Raw genomic sequence first — 25,116 nt, 5'->3', positions numbered from 1 at the left:
ACTGTGATAAGAGCTCAATCCATTCCAGACCCAATTCAAATGTATGGAAGATGTTCACAAAACAATTCCCTGAATGATTTGCAAAGCTCTGTGCGACTGTGATTTCCAAAGCTGTGTGCATGCGTGCAAATACACGTACACATGGACATCCACGCACCACAAAATAGTATAGAACACTATTTTTAAAAAAACATGAATTATATGTAATGGGTGCATACATTCTAGAATGCAGCAGTGGGCCACACACATGTTGCTGAACACATGAACAGACACCAGAAAGCTAACAAAGATTTATTTCATGCCATCCCGTGGTAAAGCTAACACATGGGAGAACAGGTGCCTTGATTCCACTTCCCCACCATCCAAGCCATTGATCAGTACAGTCAAGGCCTTTGCCACTCATTACAACTACAACTACAACAGTATTTATATACCGCTTTTCAACAAAAAGTTCACAAAGCGGTTTACAGAGAAAATCAAATATCTAATGGCTCCCTGTCTCAAAAGGGCTCACAATCTAAAAAGATGCAAAGGAATACCAGCAGACAGCCACTAGAACAGACAGTGCTGGGGTGAGGTGGGCCAGTTACTCTCCCCTTGCTAAATAAAAGAGGAGCACCCACTTGAAAAAGTGCCTCATTAAAGATGCATACACACCCTGGACACAGTAAGATTTCACAGGCCAGGTTGCCAGCAAGTGTTTTCATCTGATACAGCACTCTTTTGCACATGTGGACAGTGCCCAGAAAGAAACGACTGCTATAGTTTACCTTCATTAGACAAGTATATATATTAGTTCTTGATTTAACAAAGAAAAAAAAGCATGGTCCAATAGAAGTCCAGTAAACAATATACAAAGGCTGGGAATGCACACGCATGTTCCAGGCCTGCTTCTGATTTTTACCTTGATGCCTTGCGAACAGTATTCTTTCACCACAAACAGCAAAGTGATTTTCAAAACTTTCTACATTTAAACAGCTGCTTTGGGTTTAGGCGTAAGAGCTGTTCAAAGTAAGAACAATGCTGGTGCACGCACATTAGTTTATCCCTAATAGAGGGAACAATGGTCCTGGGAGCACTTTCTAAAAGTCCAACTCAAGGAAAAATACAGTTGCATATGCAGAATAGACCCATACACTCTCAGCCAGTTTATTTTAAACTTAAATGTGCATTACACTATAAAGATAATGATAAAAATGAAATACTTTGTATTAAGCATAAATATGGTCTTGTTTTCTCCCCACTTGCATTTTTAGGTTAATACGCCAAAGAATAATATTGTTTTAAAAGGTAGCTTATGTACTTCTTACTATAAACAACTAAACTAAAATAATTTATCTATGCTGCTTGCCATGTGTGAAGTTGCCACTAAAAAGAATCCAGGACATTTTTCCTTCTTATCTGCAGTATGGCTGGTATCAGCTAACCTGTCACAAGACAGTGCTTGATATAAACAAGAGATTGCAAAGACATCTCAGTAATCAATATTAGGATGGCTACAGTATGGAAGCCCCAACCACTGCATATCATTTGTCTCAGCATCTATTTCTATGACCAAATGAAGCATTAATTCAAATCATAAATCTATGGTGATTTAAAACTGGGAATGAGCACCTGCCTGCTTTAATGATTTATTTTGTACATTTCAGTAAGCAGGAGATTTGTCCATATGAACTGACAGGTCACCTTCAGATGCCAGTATGAGACTGTTTATCACCATGCAGACTAGCATCTCATCTTAGCAAGTAAATATTAAACTAAAAGAATCCAACTGATTGTGGAAAGGAAAGAACAAGAATCATCTCCATATATTTTATTAATGCTGTTCTTGGAGCCTGCCATGTGGATCTCCTACCTTTTAGATTGTTTATAATCGTTTAGATCTTTATAACATAAAATTAGAGAGTGAAAAATTATTAGTGCCCATTTATGCATTTAGATCTTTCTATACTGTATAGTTGCTGCAAGTTATTTATTTTGAGGGCCCTTACAGGAATAGATGGGTCTCCTCCCACCCACCCACAACCCTGTGCTTTCAAGTTCATAATCTGACACCACACACACAAGTACTATAGGAATGGAGGAAAAGGGTCAAAGAAGGTGATCAAATTTGTAAATGCCACAGGGAAAAAGAAATTGCAACATCACCTCCCAGTAACGTTTGGTCTTTTGGTTGGTTGGGGGTGGAGATGTGGACAGGATTGTCCTTCCCACATTTTAGTAACTAAGGTCAACTGCCAATTCAGCTGTCAATTCTTCAAAGGGGAATGTTACAACACCTGCTCTTAGCCTCTGATTAAAACTACAACATGCATTTTGAAACTATGGACAATTTAGCAAGAACAGAGTTACATAATTGTCCTTATTTTGCTGAGGTCTGTATAAGCAAGAGATCTCAACGTTTTCTGGCTACTATACAAATGTGCATCAGGGTTAAACCTTTACATTTTTTACTTCTTGGGGGAAAAAAGTTTCATATTTGAATTTACAAGTTTTGCATTTGGCCACTCATCTTTCTAGATACATGCTAGGGAATCCAACCAACCACACATACCTTATTATTCCTCTCCTTCACATGGCCTGATCAAAAGAAGAGGAAAACTAAAAAATCTGGGGTGCAATCTACTGTCCACTGAAATATATAGCATATTTACCCATTACCTTGGCTCAACGATCTCTGACACTCTCTCTTGATACCGAGCTAAAGAAACGCATAGGTAGAGCAGCTACCACATTTTCCAGACTCACAGAGAGTCTGGTCCAACAAGAAGCTGACGGAACATCCCAAGATCCAGATCTACAGAGCTTGAGTCTTGAGTACACTTCTGTACTGCAGCGAGTCATGGACTCTCCGCTCACAACAGGAGAGGAAAATGAACGCTTTCCACATGCGCTGCCTCCAACGCATCCTCTGCATCACCTGGCAGGACAACGTTCCAAACAACACAGTCCTGGAACTAGCTGGAATCCCTAGCATGTATGCACTGCTGAAACAGAGACGTCTGCATTGGCTCGGTCATGTTGTGAGAATGGGCAATGGCCAGATCCCAAAGGATCTCCTCTATGGAGAACTAGTGCAGGGAAAGTGCCCTACAGGTAGACCACAGCTGCATTACAAGGATATCTGCAAGAGGGATCTGAAGGCCTTAGGAATGGACCTCAACAGATGGGAAACCTTGGCCTATGAGCGTCCTGCGTGGAGGCAGGCTGTACAGCATGGCTTCTCCCAGTTTGAAGAGCCACTTGGCCAACAGACTGAGGCAGAGGCAAAGACCCATAGCCAGGGAAACAGACCAGGGACAGACTACACTTGCTCCCAGTGTGGAAGGGATTGTCACTCCCGAATTGGCCTTTTCAGCCACACTAGATGCTGTTCCAGAACCACCATTCAAAGTGTGATACCATAGTCTTTTGAGACTGAAGGTTGCCAACAACAACAACAAAAATTACACTCTTTCTTCTACATTACCTTCACAAGGAAAAGTACAATGGTGAATTACTGTAATCATAGGAGGATAGCTCCAGTGACTTCAGACAGCTAAATGTTACAAGAGAAAAATATTAATGCATTAAGATATACTATGGCAGATACAAGGCTTCCAATAACACAGGAATTGAAGGCATTATTCCAAAAAGAAGGAAATGAAAGGAGGAAGAGTGATGGGTAAATTAAATATCAACATGTGTTTTAAGACCAAACTGCAAACAAAACTTCTATACACAATAGCATGGGCAAACGTATACAGCCTCTTCTAAACTCAGCTCTTGGTTGCTTATAGTATTGTATTTTTTTTTCCAGTCAATGCAGGTGTAACTGACACTTCAAAGAATAATTACTCTTTTAAAGTCTGTATTGTTTACAATGACAATGGCTTACACAGCCTTTTTGTCAAACATGGATTGATCTAGTTCTATTACTAGTTTTTATTTTTAGGATTATAGGGAGGGTGGAGAAAGCTGCATCAGTCTGTAGAAATGTCCTCATCTGAGAAGTTCCAAACACATGCAAAACAGTGCAAGGCAATCTAAAAATGATGATATAGATTAAGCACAGTGTGGGTGTGCTGTGAGAATTCTGGATCAGAAGAAGGTAAGAAGGTAGAACTGAACAACTTGAACATACATATCTATGACAGTTCTAAAGATATCCTAAGGATTTATTATAGTTTTATTATGGTTTGCTTGAGTTGCAATCATCTTGCTGTCCCCTACCCACTCTCCATAACCTGCTGTCACTGCTACCAAAGAGAAAATATTTCAATAAACTACCTAGCTTTCAGGTGTGTAAATCAGAGTGCCAAGGTGATTGAGAGCCCAGTCCTGAGCTCCTGGGGCACGCAACTGCAGTGGCACAAAATTGGCTGCCACTGCACCCAGAGCGCCCACTGCAGCCATGGGCGGCACTTCGGGAGAAGGGAACTATCGTCCCCTTCCGCCAGGTAAAGGGAGTAGCCCCGCAATGGGGCTACTCAATTCACTGCCAACCAAAAGGTCAGCAGTGAGGTAAGAGCCTTTGTGTCAGGTGCTGAGCCTGACACAAAGGCTCAGGATCCGGTGAAGTGTCACTCCACTGCTCACGCCTCCCTCCTTCCCCACTCCTTCCCCCATCACGCCTCCTCCCCACCCTCTCCCTGCCCTCCGACCCCCTCCCCAGAACACCTCCCCCCTGCCCCCGCTTTCCTCTCCACTGCTCGGTGGGTGCTGTGCTGGGCTAGCATGGACACTCACCTGGCATTAGAGCTTGCGAACGTGCTTTACAGCATGTTTGCGAAAGTGCACGCCAGCAGTAAGCTGGCGTGCTGAGGTCAGGATTGGGCTCTTAGTCAGTTGGACAGGAAAGAGTCCTAATGGGCAGACTTTCCGAGTTGCCCAGAGTGTTTTGGCGACTCGAAAAGACTTGAGTCACGAGTCTTTTCCATTAAAAAAAAGTCAGCCGCAGTGCTGCAAAAAGGTTGCCAGGGAAAAGCCTGTTAGAAACTAGATAAGTATCAGCGAACCCAACCAGAACAGTATGCAGCCTTTTCTGAAAGGTCCACTTATGTCTCAGAAACTGTATTCTATCCACTGGAATGGTATAAATTAAGAGAGAGATGTTGCAACTATTCTATCTGCTGTATTCATTTGAGACTTGAATTCAAGATTCAACCTATCTACCAACAGTATCATTTTTTTTTCATTTGGTACAGAGTTTTCAATTGATTAATCATCTCCATTTTAACTATTGTATCAAATAATTTCCCAGACCTCCTAATGCCTTTTAGAGGTATAAAAATGGCACTTCCTGTTTTTTGGTAAAACCAAAACTGAGGTTTTTTTTTGACTAAATGGCCATTCTGAGTCCTGCAGAGTCCTACACACGCAGCATCTGTGGGCCTCAGAAAACTTTCCAAGGCGAGGGGAGCACAGCACACTCTTGGGAGGGTGCAGGGGGGTGCAGGGACCCCCCAAAGATGCGGTTAAGTGAAACCACAGATGAGGAATCTGTGGATATAGGGGCCCTCTGTACTGTATAATGGTTAACAGTACAAGAATGCAGCTTTCATTTCACTCACTGCATTTATGTCAGAGAACAGAAGGGGGTTGTTACAATGCAATGGTTTCATAATGTAGTATGATTTTATAAAAACAAATTGCCTGCATGCATAAACGTATCATGTTATCTCAGCATTTCAGCAGACAGAAAATGCTTCAAACTATTTAAAATGTTTTAACAACCACCAACAAATATACTAGCATTCCAGCAACATGAAGTCCTTTATGACTGTCACAAACATAACATGCCATTCAGTACAGCCTGGGTACCCGGCACAAGCAGTGAGTGGTTAGGTCCAGGTGCCAGCGGCCTTACAATGAGCCCTGGCACAGCTAAATTAAAGCAGGCCGTGGGGGTGAGTAGAACTGAGAGGGAGGAATGGGAGGAGAGGGGGCAGATTGAGGCCAAGAAAGTGATGTGTCATAACAATGCCACACTATCAAGCCCAGACCCTGCCAGATATGCTCAGGAGACCACACTGGGCCAAGTCACAGTCATCTCGCAAGCCATCCAAGGCCGGGCTGTGGCTCCGTACCAGTAACAGGGAGTTTAGGTCTAAAAGGCTCAAGCAGCTACAAGTCAAGGCAGGCAGTATTGTGGAACAGGCGGCTACTAAGGTTGGTCCTGGGCTGTGAGCTATTTCTGCAGAGGTCATTCTTACCTGGCCACAGCAACGAGGCCAAGTGCTGGGTTCCTTCCTTCTGCTGACAGCTGGACCTGGCTCTTCCTACAAAAGCTACATCCCTGGTTGTACCACCTCAGAGGACAAACTTGGCTCCTGTATTCTTCCCGGCTTGTATTTGGACTGGTGCACGTCCGAGTACACCCAGAGGGGCTGTGAGGGCTTACCCCAAGACAAGGAAACAATTGTTCCCTTACCTTAACAAGTCTTTCTTGGCTTGAAACTCCTGCCACAGGACTCAATGTGCACCCATTGGTGTGGCTGCATTGGCACAAAGGGAGTTAGGTAGGACTGGGCTCTTAGCTACCATTCAGCAAATCTATCACAGCTTGACTCAAGTCAAGTCACCAGCCTCCGCCCCCTTTAACTCGACTCAAAAACGAGTCCTAATGGGCAGACTTTCCGAGCTGCCCAGAGCGTTTTGGCAAATTGAAAAGACTTGAGTCATGAGTCTTTTCCATTAAAAAAAAGTCAGCTGCAGTGCTGCAGAAAAAAATGGAGCTGCTTCTGGGATGTGTGTGTTTACTGGCATTCTCATTTAATACTCCCCTGACATCTTCATCGCATCAGTAAACAAGATGGGAGGGAGTGGGACAAACTGCGTGAGAGCAGGGCCAGGAGAGGCAAGAGAGAGGAGGGTTATGCGCAGTAGCTAGAAGGCTTACCAGTATGACCCAATCCTTTGCAGCTCTAATCAGAAGCAGTCCCATTGGGACTCGTCATTCAATGAGCCTACTGGAGCCATGCCTTGAAATTATGGCTAGGAACCACTCCTTCTCCTTCCTTCTCCCCTCACTCAACCAGAGGAAAAAACCCTCATTGGTTCCTTCAGAGATGGACAAAAGAGCCAGCTCCTGCCTCCCTCCCCCGCCTCCTGCTCAATGCAAAACCAAAACATTACCCCTTTCCTGCCTCCTGACTGGAACTTCCCTGCTGCTTGCCTAGTCTGAATGATGGCCCCATGAGTCCTTTCACACCGCAGAAAAAGTAAGCAAGCACACCCAGACGCAGACAGACTCAAGTCTGCATGTGTGAGGACTCATTTCCGAGTCAGTGGCCTCAGACTCGAGAGTGCCAGAGTCACTGACACAGGTGACTTGGATGTACACAAATCAGCAAAAAAACCATGTGTTTTTTCCCCATCCTGTCATTCCAAAACATAATCGCAAAAGTAAAATACCCAATATTTCAACTTGTGTTTTGTGTGTGGAGGAAGAAGGAGTTTCCAGCACTGGGCATGCACAATTAAAATATTTTGGCAGCTTGTTCACCTGATCCCAAATAAGTTAAGCCAAAGAACTTGTAATTAATTTGCTCAGCTGAAGCTAATGGCACAAAAACACTTGATCCAAATATTTTTGCTTAACTTAGTGGGATCTGAGTTCTTAATAACCTACTCTTACTATGAGAGTAAAACACTTTTGATTTCACCCCTATCGTTTAGCTGTACCTAGATTTCAAAAATGAACAGCGAGCATTCATGTGTCATTATTTTAGAAACAATATTAACTGCAATCTACAAAAAAGTACCTGCAAATGATATATTCTTACAACAGCAACACGAGTTTGGAAAGCAAATATAAAATATTTCATATGAATATAAAATAAAGTTTATTTTTAAAACCTTCATTCAAACACGGGAATCAAAGCTGGTATTATTTATATACTAATTATCTTTTATATCAGAAACTTACCCACACTAGAATTCAGATCCCCATTCTCAGACTCTGCTCCATGCTGATTATTACTGGCATGATAGTTCGACATCGCTTCTAATTTAATTTTTTTCACCTTCATTGCTTCTGCAATGGCTGCATTGGTGGCAGCTGCTGCAGCTGCAGCTGCAGCTGTCAAACCTAAAAAGAGACAGAAATGGAACTAATGAAATTATAACTTCTCATTACTTTCCATGTGAATTAATACTCTTCTTGCATCATCTGCAGTCAAGGCAAGGAACTACGTTTCTGAGAAATAAATCCAGCAGCACCCAATTCAGAAGGATATATTGACTTCCAGATGTTCAGAAGTACAACTGAAGTTAAAAAATGACAGCATGTATCAGCATGACTTAGAAGGAAGGTCAGCTGATCAAACTGCAGTTAAATTGGCTATCAAGTCCTGAAAACTATTAGGCTGCAAACTGGAAAAGGTTTTTCTACAATGCATCACTGGTAGAGCTACCAGTTTTTATCCATTGGGGATGGGTGAAAAGTTGGATGCCGGACCTCAAAAAAGCACTAAACAACATATACGATAAGGATTCATTTTGACACATGAGACAAGTGAGACAACTTGAGACAACTTGTCATGAGACAAGTTACTGGTTTGACTTCTGTGTATATCAGAAACCACCTTTACATTTTATCACAGGCTAAGGCCAAGAGTACCCTTTTGCATCTTGAATCTCTACACCAAGTTCAAGCCAGAACTCATAAACTGACACTGGTTGTTGCCCCTCTGCTCAAGAGTTCTGCCAATGTCAGACACTCACAGCCTAATCTTAACCAACTCTCCAGCACCAATGTAGCTGCTACAATGAAGCCTGTGATACAAGCCTGTGGAACAAGCGTGTCTAAACCTTGAGGTGGCCTAAGTTACACTCCTCAGTGACACTCCGCTCAACGACACTCCGCTCTGACACAGAATACAGAAAGTAGGTTAGAATTGGGCTGTCAGTTACTGCTGGAAGCAAACTAAGGGGCCAATTCTATTTTTCAGCACCAATGCAGCCGAAGTGCAGTCCCGAAGCAAAGGACCTGCTTCCCCACTGCAGGATGCAGTACATGCCCTGGTGGCACAGCTGTAGCAGTGCTGGAAACCTGGATAGTTTTGGATCCTAAGACAATTTTACATGGGCTGACTTTAACAGGCATTAAGGTAGTCTGCAGAAATTCTATGGCTGAAATTCAGAGCCCCTTGTGTGTGAGCCAAAATCACTTATTCTTGTGATGGCAGAACTTCATGACAAATTGAATCATGCTCCAGATAAAGTTCAAATCTCCACACATAACTTCTCAAGGGGTACAAGGGCCTGCAGTGGGTAGGGAAATCAAGAATGCCCTGTTGTGCTTGTGGAGTGCCATGCGCAACCCTTTGGATGCCAGTCAAATATATATATATATTATCTGTTCTGTTTTCAATTAGGTTTAATGGCAAAGAGCCAAAGAACTCTCCAAGTTCACAGACCTAAAAAGGAGATGCTGCATACACATCAGTAACGTTGAGGTTCCAGGTGCAGAGAGCAAACAATCACCCAGCAGTCAAATGCCAGATGAAATAGGTATGTTTTGAGCTGTCACCAAAAAGTCAAGAGGGTGGGAGTAGTTCTCAATTCCCCTGAAAGGGAATTCCAGAGTTGTGGTGCCACTACAGAGAAGGCTTGCCCTTGTGCTGCCACCCCTATCACCTGGGACAGAAGTGGCACTTGTAGAAGAGCCTCCTCAGATGTCTTAAGAGGGTGAATATGTGTCACATATTTTGTCAAATATGTGTCAAAATTGGAGTGTATGGAAAAGGTGATTTTTCATATAGCCTGGACCCAAATCATGGAGGGCCTTAAAGGTTAGAACTAGTACCTTGAATTGGAGCTGGGGGAAAAATGGGCAGCCAGGGTAGCTACTGAAGCAGTGGCCCAAGTAGCGTCCTATTGTCTAGCCCCTGTAACCACTTTAGTTGTCACATTCTGCACTAACTGCAGAATTATTCCCCTGGTCCTGCCTTCAGCATTCTGGTGGCCTGGCTTGAGGGTACTGTGACTGAACCAACCAGTTGCAAAATCACTCAGCAAGGAATGAAAAATTATTTGTGGTAGTTCTGTGGATAAAAATTATTTGTGGCAGTTCTGTGGATATACCACAAAGGAGCAGCAATACAGTCCTACATGCATATATTGTGGATTGCTTGCTATGTACACAGTTCTTTAACTGCACTTGTATTGTGTTTATGGCTATTGGATAAGGCTATTTGGATAAGAGCACTACTTATTATGAAAATTAGATTTTTTTTAAAGACACATCTACAAAAGGGATTTCAAAATAAACCAAAAAACTATATTTTTATTTTCTTCTAGCATTTGTTCCAGAAATGTAAACAAATGTGTCAAAAAAAAGTCAGCCTATTACAGTTGCAGGCAGTATTTATCATTAATATGCTGAAATTGATAAGCTGTTTATGTCTGGCATTCTTCCTGCTGATTATTCAGTGAGACAGGCCACTTTATAAATATCTCATCACTCCAGCGTCACACAAATTTCATCGACAGTGCTCCTGCAGAGCTATTAGCAATATGAATCTAACCATTACAAGAGGGAGGAAAAATCGAACATGTGGCATTAATACGCAGTCCTGGTTTCTAACCATCTGATAGGCAGATGGCGTAAAGTGGATTCTCCAGCTGAAATGAAGGGGCACATCATTTAAAACCTTGTTTGCATTCTAACTGATATCAGTGCCATATTGATATACATGATACATCATGGCAGTATTTGAACAATCTAGTTTGTTTCAGTCATAAATGTTTACAGCCTTGTTTTTTATCTTTAGAAGCATGTTTTCAAGCGCGTATTTTTAATTTATGAAATCTATTGTTTACTTCTGTGGAACCAGAAGATTAGCAAGATGCAGGAATATGAAATTGCCATAACCACCGCAGAAGGATGAATAAAGTACAGGGTATTTACTGTTGGGGTGTGTGTGTTTTTTTTAACCGCTAGTAAAGGAATTAAAAAATTAGCTTCCACATTTTATGCATTAAATACATTTATTCATTAAACCTCCCAGCTTTTTCTCCCATGTGACATACTTAGAAGTTTAATGCTTTAACACAGCTATTCATTTAAAGCTTTCACTGTGTGCAATTAATCTTGTCCAACAATTTAATTCAAAAAGCAAAACATCAAAAAGTAAAGTTCAATTCAACAATCATGGTTCTGAAGTAATCTTCCCTACTGCTGACAGTTCCTACAGACTCATTGGGAAAAGTCTGTTCAAGGTGTCTTGTAAGAGCTGGGTGAGCCTGAATTATAACTCAATTCAAAGCTCTTCAAGTCTTAACTTGGGTCTTCAGATAAATTTCAGCTAAACCCAGCTAAACAGCTAAACACAGAAAGCCAAAAGCAGAACGTACTGAATACCCCTCTTTACAAAACACTTTCTTCACCTTAGACCTGCCCCAAAGGATAATTTTATCCTGTCCCCAGGCACATTTAGGAGGACTCAGGTTTGAGATTCAAGTTTACCAAGCTTAAAAATATTATTATTTTATTTATTATATTTGTAATCCACCTTTCTCTCCGAAAGGCACCCAAGGCGGCCCTTCAATAATACCAATACAATAATACAAATACAATATTTGTATTTTTATATATAAATTCCAGAGAGGTGACCTGGTAAGTCTGTTGCCACAAAAGTGACACCTTTATTAACTGGGCTTCAAGGATTTAAGGTACCACAACACTTGTTATTATTAGGGTAAATGAAGTTCACATTCTACAAAAATCTGAATAAAGAGTGGAATTCACAAGACAAAAACGATAAACACTGCACATAAACAATGATAAACAATGCAGTAGGAAATATATGGGAATGTCTCCTCCCAAATGAAACTCTTTATTCTCTGAGATCAGCTGCAGAGGTGCAGATCTCCACAACAGTTCTTGTTCTGAAATAAGGATTTGTGGGACACAGAAAGGACCAATGCTCAGTAATAGTACCACAATCCTGGAATCAGTTACCCAGGGAGGGTGTTCTTCCACACTGTTTGCAAAATTTTTCCTCCACCTCATTCATCAAGAACTTTAACTCTGTTCCCTCACTGGTATGTAGGAGAATGGCCAGAAGGGCTCAGCAATATACAGGGAAAATACTCCAGGTGGGGAAATCTAAACCTAATAGATAGATGTCACCAAATAATGACTGTAGCTGCATCCTCTTTCAGTATATCAGAGTTTCTATGAGGGTCCAATCTTATCCAACTCCTCAAGGTAGGGGAATGATTGTTCCCTTACCTTGGGGCTGCACTGGTGTTGGAAAGTTGGATAGGATTGGCCCCTGAGGTACATAGGACCATCAGGTTGCTACGTAACAACTTTTGACTCTATAACAGTAGTTCCAAACATTTTAGCACTAAAACCCACCTACCATTACAACACTTTACCAGCCACTCAAGCCTGTTTTACCCTCTTTATACAATGGGGGGAGCACTTTTGGAGTGTTTGCTGAGCTCCATGTTCGTCAGATCAGGACCTTTCTGGTGGCCGTTCGTTCTCCTTGCCCTGAGTTCTCCTTACTGGCCTTCGATGAGAGCTGAGGCACTTTTACCTACACTTGATTAAATGCACGTGTGGCTCAGTTTAGCCACAGTTCAGCCCTTTCCATAGGGTTGAATACATTTTCAATTTTAGTTTGGGGGGGGGGACTTTCTTCTCTAGTGTTTGTTGGAACCGGCGTTCATCAGATTGGGATCATTCTGGTAGCACTGTGCTCCCCTCAGTCGACACTTCAAAGTGGACGGTGGCATGTTTGCCTAGTCATGGGTAAATGCACACATGCAGCTCCGTTTTTGTTTTTATAGGGTTTCCATAGGGCTTCTTGACTTCTATCAGCTTATCAGTTTTGCAGCCCACCAAAAATTGGGCCACAAGCCATTGGTGCATCCCGACCCATAGTTTTGGGAACCACTGCTCTATAAACATACTCAGAACCACTGGATCACAATATATAGTGTGAAAATTGATTAATTTTGTTATAACATACTTCAATATAAGGTGTTTACCACTCTATAAACAATCCAAACAGAACCAACTAATTCACAAGTAGCTTTTCCTGAAAAAATTTTCGGAACAATTTCAGAATTAGCAGGGACAATGTCCAATCTGCAGAAATCTAACTGAACAAAATAAAAAGAGGAACTAATTTTACTTTTGATACAATCCAGAAAAAGTTCATGACGTGGGGCTGAGGCCCAACCCAAAACAGGACTGCAGAGGGAAGTGGGGTTTTAACTCTTTCTCCTGCCACAGTCCTGATCTAGACCAGCAGCCTTACTGCTGCTCTTTGCCTAGAAAGAGAACCTCTTAGTATTGTGAACTTAATTAAAGAAATGGCTAGATTCAGCCTGTGAAAACGGAAAACAAAACACCCAACTGTGTGTGTGCGTGTGAGTGTGTGCATGCCTGAGTGCGCATGTGTTTTAATAGTCATCCTTTCAAAAGCAATAGATTCTCAGTTCTCATCCAGTCTGTTACATTATTCATTTCATGTGCAACCTCAAGCCGGACCATAAATTGTTACTTTATCTAATCAAAGGCGACTTAACTCTACAGAAGGTCAAAGGTTTAATTTTGTGAAGTATTATCTTACGCTAGGAGTTTAACCGAAAAATAGAAGAAGAAAAACAGCCGAAACTGGTAATAAATGAACCTTTATTGCCTCAGGCATTGGTCTAGTTAATAAACTTTCATTGAAGGTTTCTTTCAACTGTTACGGACAAGGAGGTTAAAAAAAATCTTAAATTACAGCCATGTGTGACTTTTAAAGCAGAAATTCTTTTTTATCTCAACTCCCTAGCCTAGAAGTAAGACAAAGAAATTGTCTTCCATTTCTTAACCAAAAATGCATGCTTCTAAACAGATGAAAAAGCACAGATATATCCTTTGTAAAAACAGAGGTCAACTTTGGGGAAAAAAAAAGAATAAAATGCTTCTCTCAGACTTTCAATACTGCATCCTGATCTTTCACAATCACAACTAAGATTCTTCAAAAAGTGTAAAGATGTACTGACTACTATGGATGCATATAGAGACTAAATACACACATTTTCTTTCCTGAGGAGGACTGAATAAACTCCAGAAAGCAAGGAAGTTCAATCCTGTACATGTTTTCTTGCAACAACGTCCTTCTGAATTCAAAGTAATTTGTTTTCCAAGAACATACATAGGATTGCAGATACAACAAGCAGACTTAATATAGACTTACTAATCTGTCTTTGGACTTTTTTTCTGAAAACATATGCTGGTAGGGCTCCCAGAACAGCATAAATTGGTGCCCATATGCACCAAAGTATGTCAGCGATTTGGGTTTAGTGATTCGGTACATTATCATACAAGGCCTTAGCTGAAAGGATACAAATTCTGAAATAAGCAATGAAAGAATCAAGACTTCCCAGTGGTGAGGCGGGGAAGCTGTATGCCTCGGGTGCAGGCATTTATACTCCAGAGAATGTCTGCATAGTGCTTCAGCAAAAAAGTACATTCTCCCAAGCACTCCTTTCTCTTAAAAAGACAGCCCCTTTCTGCCCCCTCCACAAGTTCCTAGTTTGATGTGCTTCCCTCTTCAGCAAGCCAACAATTACTCTGTTTTAGCATCGAAACCAAGTGACAGTTTCAGTTTGTTGGGGATGTCTCAGAAAAGTACAACCATTGTGATCTGCATGCTGCTATGATCAGCAAGTCACCTCCCCTTTAAGCACTGAAAGGTTAATTTTGCTAAGGAAATTTTAATCTAAAACCTTAGATCAGCCATTTTCAACCACTGTACTGTGGCACATTAGTGTGCCATGAGTGGTCCACAGGTGTGGCACAGGAATTTGGGGGAAGGTCGTTTATTAGTAGGGCCACTGGGGGATATGAGCCCCCACTGGCAGCATGATATGCCTTATCAATTGTCAAAAATCTTATAGTGTGCCTTGACAATTTTAGTGCCTTGTCAGCGTGCCATGAGATGAAAATAGTTGAAAATCACGGCCTTAGATTAAAAATTTTTAATCTAAAAATTTGTGTTTTTTTAAGTCCAGGCCCACCTTAGTTGCGCTCATCGAGCCTGCAGAAAAAGATGAGGTTGCAATCCAATGTACATTATCTGGAGTAAGACCTACTGGATACAGTGAGAATAAATACAGGCATACCTTACTTTACGGTGCTTTGCTCTGTGGAGCTTCACTAAAGAGGCACCTGAGGAAGGTGCCCCTGAACCTTATGCACACCACATTCCTTAGTGACTCCCCCTCCATTAGCCAGGCAACTGGACATATTCTGTTAGCTGGTCACCCAGACATGCTGCCAAGAAGAACTAACACTGCCACCACTCATCAGTTTACACTTTAAAAAGCCATTGATTCACCTACAGTAAGATTTGCTTTACGGCAGTGGTCTGGAACCCAACCTGCCATATTAGTGAGGTATACCTGTATGCCAGTGGTTCCCAAACGGTGAGTCATGGCTCCCCGGGAAGCCACAGAAACCAGCCAGGGGAGCCACAGTATCCACTCAAAGAACCTGTCACCCTATACAATGTATAGAATTGTAGCCCTAATGTGAAGCTGCAGCCAATGGTCCAGTAGATCAAGGGAGCTGCCAGTTGAAAAAAAATTGGGAATCACTGCTGTATGCAATATCTGAACAAATATGCAGAATTTTTCACTTTAGTTTGCCAGCCATTCAGTGTATCAAAAATTCTGGTCTCATAACATTTTTGTTGGCAAATAACAGCCCAATCCTGAGCTGCCCGGGGCGCCCAGGCTCGGTGGCACCAAGAAAGGCTGCCACCAGATCCTGCGCCTCCCAAGCTACCGTGGGAAGCGTCTCGGGAGAAGGGGACTTTCGTCCCCTTTCCCCGAGTAAGGTAAGCAGCCCCGTAATGTAAAGGCACTCATGTAGGGTGCGCAGCCCTACACGAGTGCCCTGGATCCTGCGGAGCCGAGCTCCGCGGACCCACCTCCCATCCCTCCCCCAGGCACGCCTCCAGCCCGCCCCCTCCCCATCACACCTCCCTGGCATGCTTTCTTCCCGCCCTCTCTCCACCCCCACCAGCTTCCCCCCTCCCCGGAACGCCTCCTCCCCGCCCCGTCCCCACCTACTGTTCTGCAGCTCGGCCGTTCAGGAGACCACCAAGCCATGGAAGGTGCGAGACCGCCCCGCGCTCCTAATTATGACAAAAATATTTGTATAATACTTTTAAGGACTTACTCAGAAGTCCTATGTTTTCAGTGCGGCTTACTCCAGGAAAGTGTGAGCAGGATTGCAGCCTTAGGGCCCAAATCCTGTGCTCGGCGGCACAACTCCGTGCCACCAAGCACTGTCGCAAATGTGCTGTAAAGAGGACACTGCTGAAGGAATCTGTATTCATTTCATTTGAACATAACACATAAAAAAAACAAATGAAGAAAACAAGAAGGATTTTATCGGGTTCTTAGTTAAATTTAGGTTGCAGTTTCTATTCACAATGTGATTTACTTCTGGGTAAACATGCATGGGATTGTGCTACAAGTTATGTTCAGTTATATGGACACAACTAATTAATTGTAACAACGCTACAATGCAGAATTATTGAAAGGACATGTTCATGCCTGTAACTGCAAGTAATGGAGCTAAATAATCATAATCTTTCTAACACCAGGAGCTGCTTTGTTGTTGCTTTTTCCTCTCTTGGTGCTAATCCACAGATTAACATGGAATGCATAGCAATTTTGGCTGAATACCTAGACATTGCTGAGCAAGTGCTGTAGCCTAGAAGTCTAAATCTGCCCTTTCATATCATCAGCCCTGAAATCATGTATCATTTGAGAGTGAATGCATAGCACGAAAAGGTCAACTCACCAATGTAAAATTAAAAATATTTTAATGCTTTTATTTCTAAGTCAGTCATGGAGTCTAGAATAACTCCACACAAAAAAAGAGTTTTTCTTTTACCTCAAGTAGAGATGTTTGTTCCCGGTGAGTAAAAAAAGATGATAGCCAAAATCTTACTGATCACAATACACTTACTTCTGAGTAAGGAAAAAGATACTGTTTCCAAACACCTCTAACCATAAGATGCTGTCAAGCAGAAAACCAGTTTATTACTCAAAGAGAAGAAGCTGACCCATTCCCTATGACAGGGGTGCCCAAACCCCGGCCCGCGGACCACTTGCGGCCCGCTGCGGGTCCCCATCCAGCCCCCAAGGGGTCCCCCCGCCTCCATTGGGCACCCGGCCCTCACCCCAGCTCACGCTGGCCCGCTGCGCGAGCTCCGCACCTTGCTTTCCCTCGCTGCCGCTGAGCTCAGTGGCAGCGAAGGAAAGACGAGCCCAGCCGGTGTGCAGGGCCTTTTATAGTGGGAAGGTAACGTGAGACTTAGGTCTCGCGTTACTTCCCATTATAAAAGACCCTGAGCGCTTGCCTGCTGGTTTCTTCTTTCTTGCCCATGGGCTGGGCTGGGCTGGGCTGGGATCAGCTCCGTTTGGCTCGGCTCCCCTCCCCTCCTGCAACCTGAGCCAGGGGAGAGAGAGAGAGAGAGAGAGAGAGAGAGAGAGCTCATGAGGGAGGGGAGCCCAGCCCAGCTCGCAGCACGTCTCCCTCCCGAGGGAGGGCTGGAATCAGCCGGCCAGGCAGGTGGCGGCGGCGGCAGCAGCAGCACATGGGCAAGCAGGCAGGCAGCCCAAGCAAATGAAGGAGGGAGGGCGAGGGGGCAGGTGAGCAAGCAGGTATGTGAAAGTATGGAAGATCCCCCCCTCCATTTGTGTGTGTGTGTGTGAATGGGATCATAAACCGGCATGAAGATTCCCCCCCCCCTTCTTAGGGTAAATGTGATCACAAACTGGCATGAAGATCCCCCCTTCTTAGGGTGAATGTGATCACAAACTGGCATGAAGATCCCCCCTTCTTAGGGTGAATGTGATCACAAACTGGCATGAAGATCCCCCCCTTCTTAGGGTGAATGTGATCATAAACTGGATTGAATTCATTCATCCATTTTCCATCTCTAATATATTCATTTATGTAAATTTATTCAAATTTGAAATGTAAATTAATTTGGCCCCCGACACAGTGTCAGAGAGATGTGGTGGCCCTCCTGCCAAAAACTTTGAGCACCCCTGCCCTATGATATAGGTATGCAAGTCAGACAATATTATGTTCTAAATGACAAAACAATAAGAAATAATATGAAGAAGCATAACTTGGGGAATGCAAGGTATAATTTAGTTAAGAGTGCAGCTGCCAACTAATAAAATGAGTAAATTTACTACCCTGGACTGGAAGCAGTGTGGGTCCAAATGTGAAGGTAGGGGGGAGACCAGTGTTTTGTGAGTAGATCCAGACTGGTGGAGGACGCCCAAGATAAAAGCTGTTGATTCATCTAACAAGTAAAAACACACCGCAGGCACTTGCCTATAAGTCAATCTCACAGATAAGTTGAGGGCCAGTTTTGAGGCAAGAATCATAGAATTTTCTATGACCCTCAGATAAGTCGGGGTCATAAACTGGGGGGGGGGGGTGTCTGATTATAGTTTTTTCTGATTTTACCTGAAGCCAGATCCTGAAAAATAACCTACCACTAATTGTTACCTAAGAACTGACGGTCTCTAATTTATTAAAAATATAGTAAAAGATCATAAAATTCATTTTTATTCATAAACTTTTAAATTCTGGTCTTCACCATCTTTTTGTAAACACTATCAAAGAGTAACTGCACTGTAAACAACATGCTAATAGAAAAGTGGTTCCCAACCTGGGGTTCATGTACTCCCAAGGGCACTCAACAGGACCTTTAGGGGTACTTGAAAGAGAATGGAATAATAGCAGTGCTCCAGAATGCCTTGCAGGGCCAGCAAGGCAGGAAGGGGGGTAGCTAATTGACTGTGAAAGCCCCACCAATAGCTAATTTTTGGTGATCAATTCATGTATGAACCAGTGATTGAAGGCCAGCACAGGAAAAAAACGAAAACATAAAAAAGTGATCTATCACTCAGAATTTCTCAGGACACTTCTGGTGCAAAACAGTGCAAAGGCAGAGTCTTCTGCTCTTAAGCCAGAAGCTCTACATATAACATACAACTTAGAACACAACTGGGAGTGTGCAATTCAGTTCACAGCAGAGACAAGCAACAGCAAATGGCTGTGACCAAGTGCAGCTGCACTTAGCTGAAACCCTATTTACTCAGAAGCAGACCCATTGCTTTCCCTGGGTGTTATTCTTAAGTAATGGTGCTCGTTCGTGAGACATTTGATGGGAGTGTTTCCACTTTCAGGGAAGGTGCATCCTGCAGCTGCAACAAGCCCACCCTCACCTGGTCTGAGGGCTGTTTCCTCCTCTTGGTTTACAGCAGGATCAAGGCTGACAAGGGGTTTCCTGGTCAGTTTCCCTGATTGCGTGGCTTGTAAATAGGGGGCAGAGAAAGAGGGACAGTGGGGAAGGGAAAAGAGAAGAGGGAGAAAACAGTACAACAGAGGGAAGGCTGGTGGAGAGAAGAGAGGGGCTGGGATTGAAGCCCTCCCGTTTTCTCTCTCCATCTTCAAGCTACAATCTTTTCCTGGGAGTAAGCCCCAGTGACAATAATGGAACTTACTTCTGAGTAGGCATGCACAGGCTTGGGCTCAAAGGCTGCCATCCTATGCACACTTTCCTGGGAGTAACACCCATTGACAATAATGGAATTTAGTTCTGAGTAGGCATGCACAGGCTTGGGCTCAAAGGTTGCCATCCTATGCGCACTTTCCTGGGACGCGCTCCAGGCTCCTGCTCCCCTTTCCTGTCCTTGCAAAGAGGAGTAGGGGCAGAGGAGGAGGAAGTCAGAGCCAAGGAGACCAGACTTGGGGAGCCTGAGCGGGCGGGACTGCAATGCCCAGGAGCAGCAAGGAGGAGGGAGGGAGGCAGGCAAGCAGAGCAGCTCCATCAGTCTCCCTGCTCCAGGTGGGAAGGAGGGAGTGGCAGGCGAGCCGAGCAGCTCTGTCAGGCTCCCTGCGTGCGGTGGGGGAGCGTGTGGCACGTCACCCTCCCCAGCAGCACCACAGCTGCTCCGTAGTGTGCCTGAAACAGCCCTGACCCCGAGTGGCCCCGCAGATAAGGCAAAGGGTAGATTCAGGAGCTATCAGTTGGGACAAATTTATCACCCTATAGGCGAGTATCTACGGTATATATATATATATTTTTTTAAATGAAGAATGCCAAGGAGGAAGAAAACAACCTGTGCGTTTCCATTCCCTTCCGTCCTGCTGGTCAGGCCATTTTCTTTCCTGAACAGCTATCCAACTTATTATGGGTTAGCCTCAGAGGAGTGGCTTCAGGAACTTCTAGGATAACCTAGAGTAACTAGTTATTTGTGGCCCAAGAGGAAAAGAGATATCATGGTCCTTTATCTTTAAGAACTGTGGCTATGAAATGACTAAAACAGGTCAGTTACATTTACAGCCAACTCTCAACCAGGATAGTGTCTGGTTATCCACAGGCTTCACAACCACAAACGACCTCGGGTAGATGCACCACTTGAAGACCAAAATCAAATACAATGAAGTACAACTTTCAGCAACCTAGATCACACAGAGATCTAACATAACCCCAAAATGGTATTTGAAAGACAGAATAAACATTTCAGCAGTTCCATAAGCACAGAAAGGCATTGGACCTTCTACCTCTTGGCAGAATGGCAGCAAAATGGTCCAAATTGGTGAAACAAAAGGAAAGACAATTTGGATTTAGAGTTAATACCCATTACTCACATATTGTTGTGGCATAGTTTTGGAAGTTTCATTTTTGAAGGACAGCCATTTTTCTCTCCCCCTTTCGGACTACACAGTTTTACTCACCAGAATATTTTTTTCTGACTAATTCACTGGCTGCACACACCAAGTTATTCCAATTAAATGAACCAATGTACTAGCTATGGAGGCCAAAGGCACAAATCCCTTTGCCTGACAGAAGTGTGAGTTTGGGTGCAATCCTAACCCCTTATGTCAGTACTTTCCAGCACTGACATAGGGGCAATGCAGCTCTGAGGTAAGGAAACAAACATACTCTTACTTTGAGGAAGCTTCCGTGAGTGACACCAACTGCAGGATGCAGCACATGTCCCATTGGCACAGCTTTTTTGCAATTCAGTACTGAATTTACCCATGACACCTTGCCCAGTACCAAAATCTACTTGCTCTCCAGAAGTCTGAAATGGCACTCTGCCTACTTTACACCAACGTTGTAGAAAATGTGACACAAAATACTCTTTGATAATTAAAAACCTGTAGTGATTATAGAGCCACACTCAAGTAAATATATCATATAAATTTCTTTATATTCAGTAAATCATTTTTTCTGTAGAGGAAATTAACCTTGGGTATGTGTTCATACATTCTACAATTCACATTCAACTGTTTGCAGCATTGATAAGGCACAATTGATCAATTTTTGTTATAAGAATATTACATTTAATATTGCAAGACAGAATACGAATTGCCTGAAGAAATTACGTACACAAAACCAAATGAAAACATCAATTAAAGGCCACATGAAATTCAGGCTTCATGTATGACAAAGTCTTGTAAGAAACTATTGCTTACAAGAGAAAGAAGTAGTTTCTTTTGTATGTAGGTGTATGTTAGATCACTATGTTACAATTTTCAGACACATTCAGTGCAATCATAGATAGGTTCACTAAAAAAAAAATATGAGCACCACTGTATTAAATGGGAATTAGTCTCAGGTAAGCATACAGAGGATTGTGCTGTTTATTACTGCTTTTCATTCTAAATACTCGGGATAGGTAAAATGTAATAGTCTGAAAAAATGAAAGCTGATTAATCTGCAACTGTAAGCTTATGGGCAGAAGTGCAAGAGACACTACTGAGTGGTGTGAGTGCTGAAGCACTGAGGGTGACTTGTAACAACAGTTGCTGGTAGAGAAGCACTAACAATTCTCACTGAAACATATGTGCTTTCTCTACTTTTCTCCATTCCCCTATCCCCAGCATCCAAAGCAGAGAAAGAGAGAAGCAACTTAGAAAGAAGCAGATGGAGAAAAGTGCTATTCAGTTCTTAATCATCCCCACCCTGGAAAACCTGGACATTCACAAAGTTCAAGGATGTCCTTGTCTCAGTGGAATGGCTTCAGAATTACTTTCATAGAAACATCAAGAATAACTGGTGGTTCAAGGAAAAACTCACACCTAATTCTATTTTCATTGGCTGGTCCTAGCCCAGTCCCTACTGTATCAAACCTGAAGGCAAAGTTTGCCATGAGAAAATAGTGGGAATATGAGCGACAGTGAGATCTGTCAGCCTGTCAAATATCTACCAATTTATAAATTTATCATTATCAGAGTTCAGCTGATCTATATTCACTTTACAGTGATAGTAAAATATGCAAAACGATCCATATTTGAAATGAAATTCTCAACAGTCATATTCAGGATACAAGGCACTAATACCAACCAATTAAAGTTGCATGCGTCCAAAGTTTAGAGCAAACCACGCTCAATTATTGTATTAGCTTGACATTGTCTACAAAATATATTAGTAATTGAAAAGGCAGAGGCATCTGAGGTCTGGCATGTGCTCTTGCCCACTGGAAGGCAGAGGTATGTGGGGGCGGAGCAGCTTATCTGCATACCTTTCAGCAGGCTTTGTGGCAGAGTGTGACAGAGTTGGCGCTCACTACAAGCTGCAAGGGTGGCAAGCATGTCCTGCATTCTCTGCTAGTGTGTTCATGAAGAGGAACCAAAAATGGAAGGGGAAACTGCAGCAGTAGTGATGAGCAAGGGAGGTGCTATGCTTGTCTTCTTGCCTGCAGTCACTTAGGACTATACATGTAGCAAGTACAGACTGGTTATACTGCCGGCAAAGAAGGTTAGAGGAATACAACAGCAAATTTCTATCCATCGAATCAAAGCAGAGGAGGAGTTCCAGGACACGATACACATTTTATTCATCAGTGACATCACTAGGGTTTGATTCACCCAGTGCAGGTGGCCAGTGTGTCAGCCCCATGATGCATCTCTTCCCATGCAGTGGGTGGGGCAATGCCCCTGGGCAGTGGGCATAGTGACGCATCATCGCCCTGCTCCCATATCATTAAAAATGCACCTACACAAAAGTGCAACATTTATTGAACATCTTAACTTATTTCTTTAAAAATGAGGAGGTTTTTAAAATACACAAACAGTGCAACCCTTGGTGAACAGCTCCAAAGGCATCCCTAGGGTTTGGTCACCAGGGGCAAGAGCTCACTGCATCATCCCCGTGATGGACCATATTAGACCATACAGAATATTAGACCATACAGAATAAATTACAATATCACTCGCACAAGCTAAATGCAGTGGCATCTCTAGGATTGGTGTAACACCCACTAACTTTATTTAGGTATTTATTTTAATATATAATAGTACATGTCACCCAACAAATCAGTAACCAACAAAAAACCAGTGACCAACTTGATGACACTCACACAACTGAATAAGGGCACAATCCTAACCTGCAGTTATGCTGGCACAGGAGGCCCTGGAGGCTCCGTGGGTGGGAGCCGCATCAGACATTTAGATGTGCCAAAGCACAGAGGCAGGCAGAAGCCTCCGCAGCAGCTCCAGCGCCACTACTTGCGCCGACACAAGCGGCAAAGGTTAGTGTGGGGAGTGGGCAATGGGCAGCCCTGGGGGTGGGGGCGCGGGGAGCCAGGGGCGGGAATGGAACCTGGTGGTTATGCCGGATCCCAACCCCCATCCCCGGAGAGAACGGAGCGGCTTCCAAACTTGGGTCCGAGGAGACCCATTGGGGCGTGCAGCCCTTACCCAGGATAAGGGGAACAGCTTCCCCTTGCCCATGGCTGAGCCGCTGCACCCAACGAACCTGCGTTGGATGCAACACAAGCCTCCTGGCTTGCCTGCTCCAGCGCAGGTTTGGACTGCGCCCTATGAGTTCTAGTATTAGCTCAAATCCATGGAAAGGAGAGCAGACTCATACTGACACCATATTGGTTCATTGGCTCTTGGAATAATCAGTCTCATTGGTCCATTCTGAGATAAGAAAATCCACTTTTTGTTACTTAAGGCAGTTGTGCTTTCCTTTTTTGGTTTTTTGGCAATAGCTTTTGATAAAATAAAGATATTTTAATGTGGTTTGTTTCCTTGCATTCAGCTTTAAATTCCACATCAGATGATAAATAACATGATGGTATTATTCAGAAATACCAAGATTTTAACTATTTTGGCCAGTAGTGGTGTCACAAACCCTATGTGTGTAACCCGGTACAGTCCACACCCTCCTAGCGACACCACTCTGTTTATTAAATTTATACCGTATTTATATATCTCCCTTTTCACTGTCTCTTCAAAGACTGAGGGCGCAATCCTAACCCCTTATGTCAGTGCTTTCCAGCAGTGACATAAGGGCAATGCAGCTCTGAGGTAAGGGAACAAACATTCCCTTCCTTTGAGGAGGCCTCTGTGAGTGACACCCAACTGCAGGATGCAGCACATGTCCCATTGGCACCACTATGCCAGTGCTGGAAAGCACCAACATAAGGGGTTAGGATTGCGCCCCGAGTGTCTTACAGACCCAAGGTGGTTCACATAGGCAGGCTATTACCAACCCCCAACCCCCACCTCTTTTTTTACAAATGGAATTTTTACAATTAATGTTCTATGAGAAGTTCATAGAACCCTTCATTTCCAGATGTTTCCTTCATGGTGTGAAGTTCACACAGAATTTCTCCAAAAGGCACAATCGGATGAGACTGCTATGAACAAAGAGACCTCTACAGGGAAAGGCTCTACATGGAATGGGAGCAGGAAAAATCAGAAGGCATTCCGAACCACTGGACCTACACAACCTATTTCAGTGTCTCTCAGATGCTAGCACTTCTGAACATCCCCTTTGCAGACACCAGCAGCTGACAGAACCAGATAGCATGGGAGAATCTTGGCAAGGGACCGAAGAGAAAGGTGGTAGTGGTCAGGGATTTCCTGCTAAAGGGTGTGAAAGTTGTAGAGTGCTGGCCTGACCCACTTGCTCATGAAGTGTGCTGTCTTTCTGGTGCCAGGATCTGGGAGGCGACAGAGAGACTGCCGAAATTGGTCAAACCTATGGATCACTATTCCTTCCTGCTCATTCAACATAGGAATAAATGAAACTACTGGGCAGAGATATGAGCGGGTCATTTCGG

The 25,116-nt window shown here is 43.3% G+C and overlaps 1 protein-coding gene across 3 annotated transcripts in view; it reads right to left on the bottom strand.

Moving 5' to 3' along the window:
• DACH1 (dachshund family transcription factor 1) overlaps positions 1 to 25,116 on the bottom strand; it is a 471,956-nt gene that overhangs the window by 245,631 nt on the left and 201,209 nt on the right. For all 3 annotated transcript variants that reach the window (XM_066619755.1, XM_066619756.1, XM_066619757.1), the window contains exon 3: positions 7,910 to 8,071. In XM_066619755.1, the coding sequence (XP_066475852.1) occupies positions 7,910 to 8,071 (162 nt within the window). The remainder of the gene's footprint in view (positions 1 to 7,909; positions 8,072 to 25,116) is intronic.

The sequence above is a fragment of the Tiliqua scincoides genome, chromosome 3 (genome assembly GCF_035046505.1).
Source record: "Tiliqua scincoides isolate rTilSci1 chromosome 3, rTilSci1.hap2, whole genome shotgun sequence".
In the NCBI taxonomy this organism is placed as follows: Eukaryota; Metazoa; Chordata; class Lepidosauria; order Squamata; family Scincidae; genus Tiliqua; species Tiliqua scincoides.
This window is presented reverse-complemented; position numbering and strand designations above follow the sequence as displayed.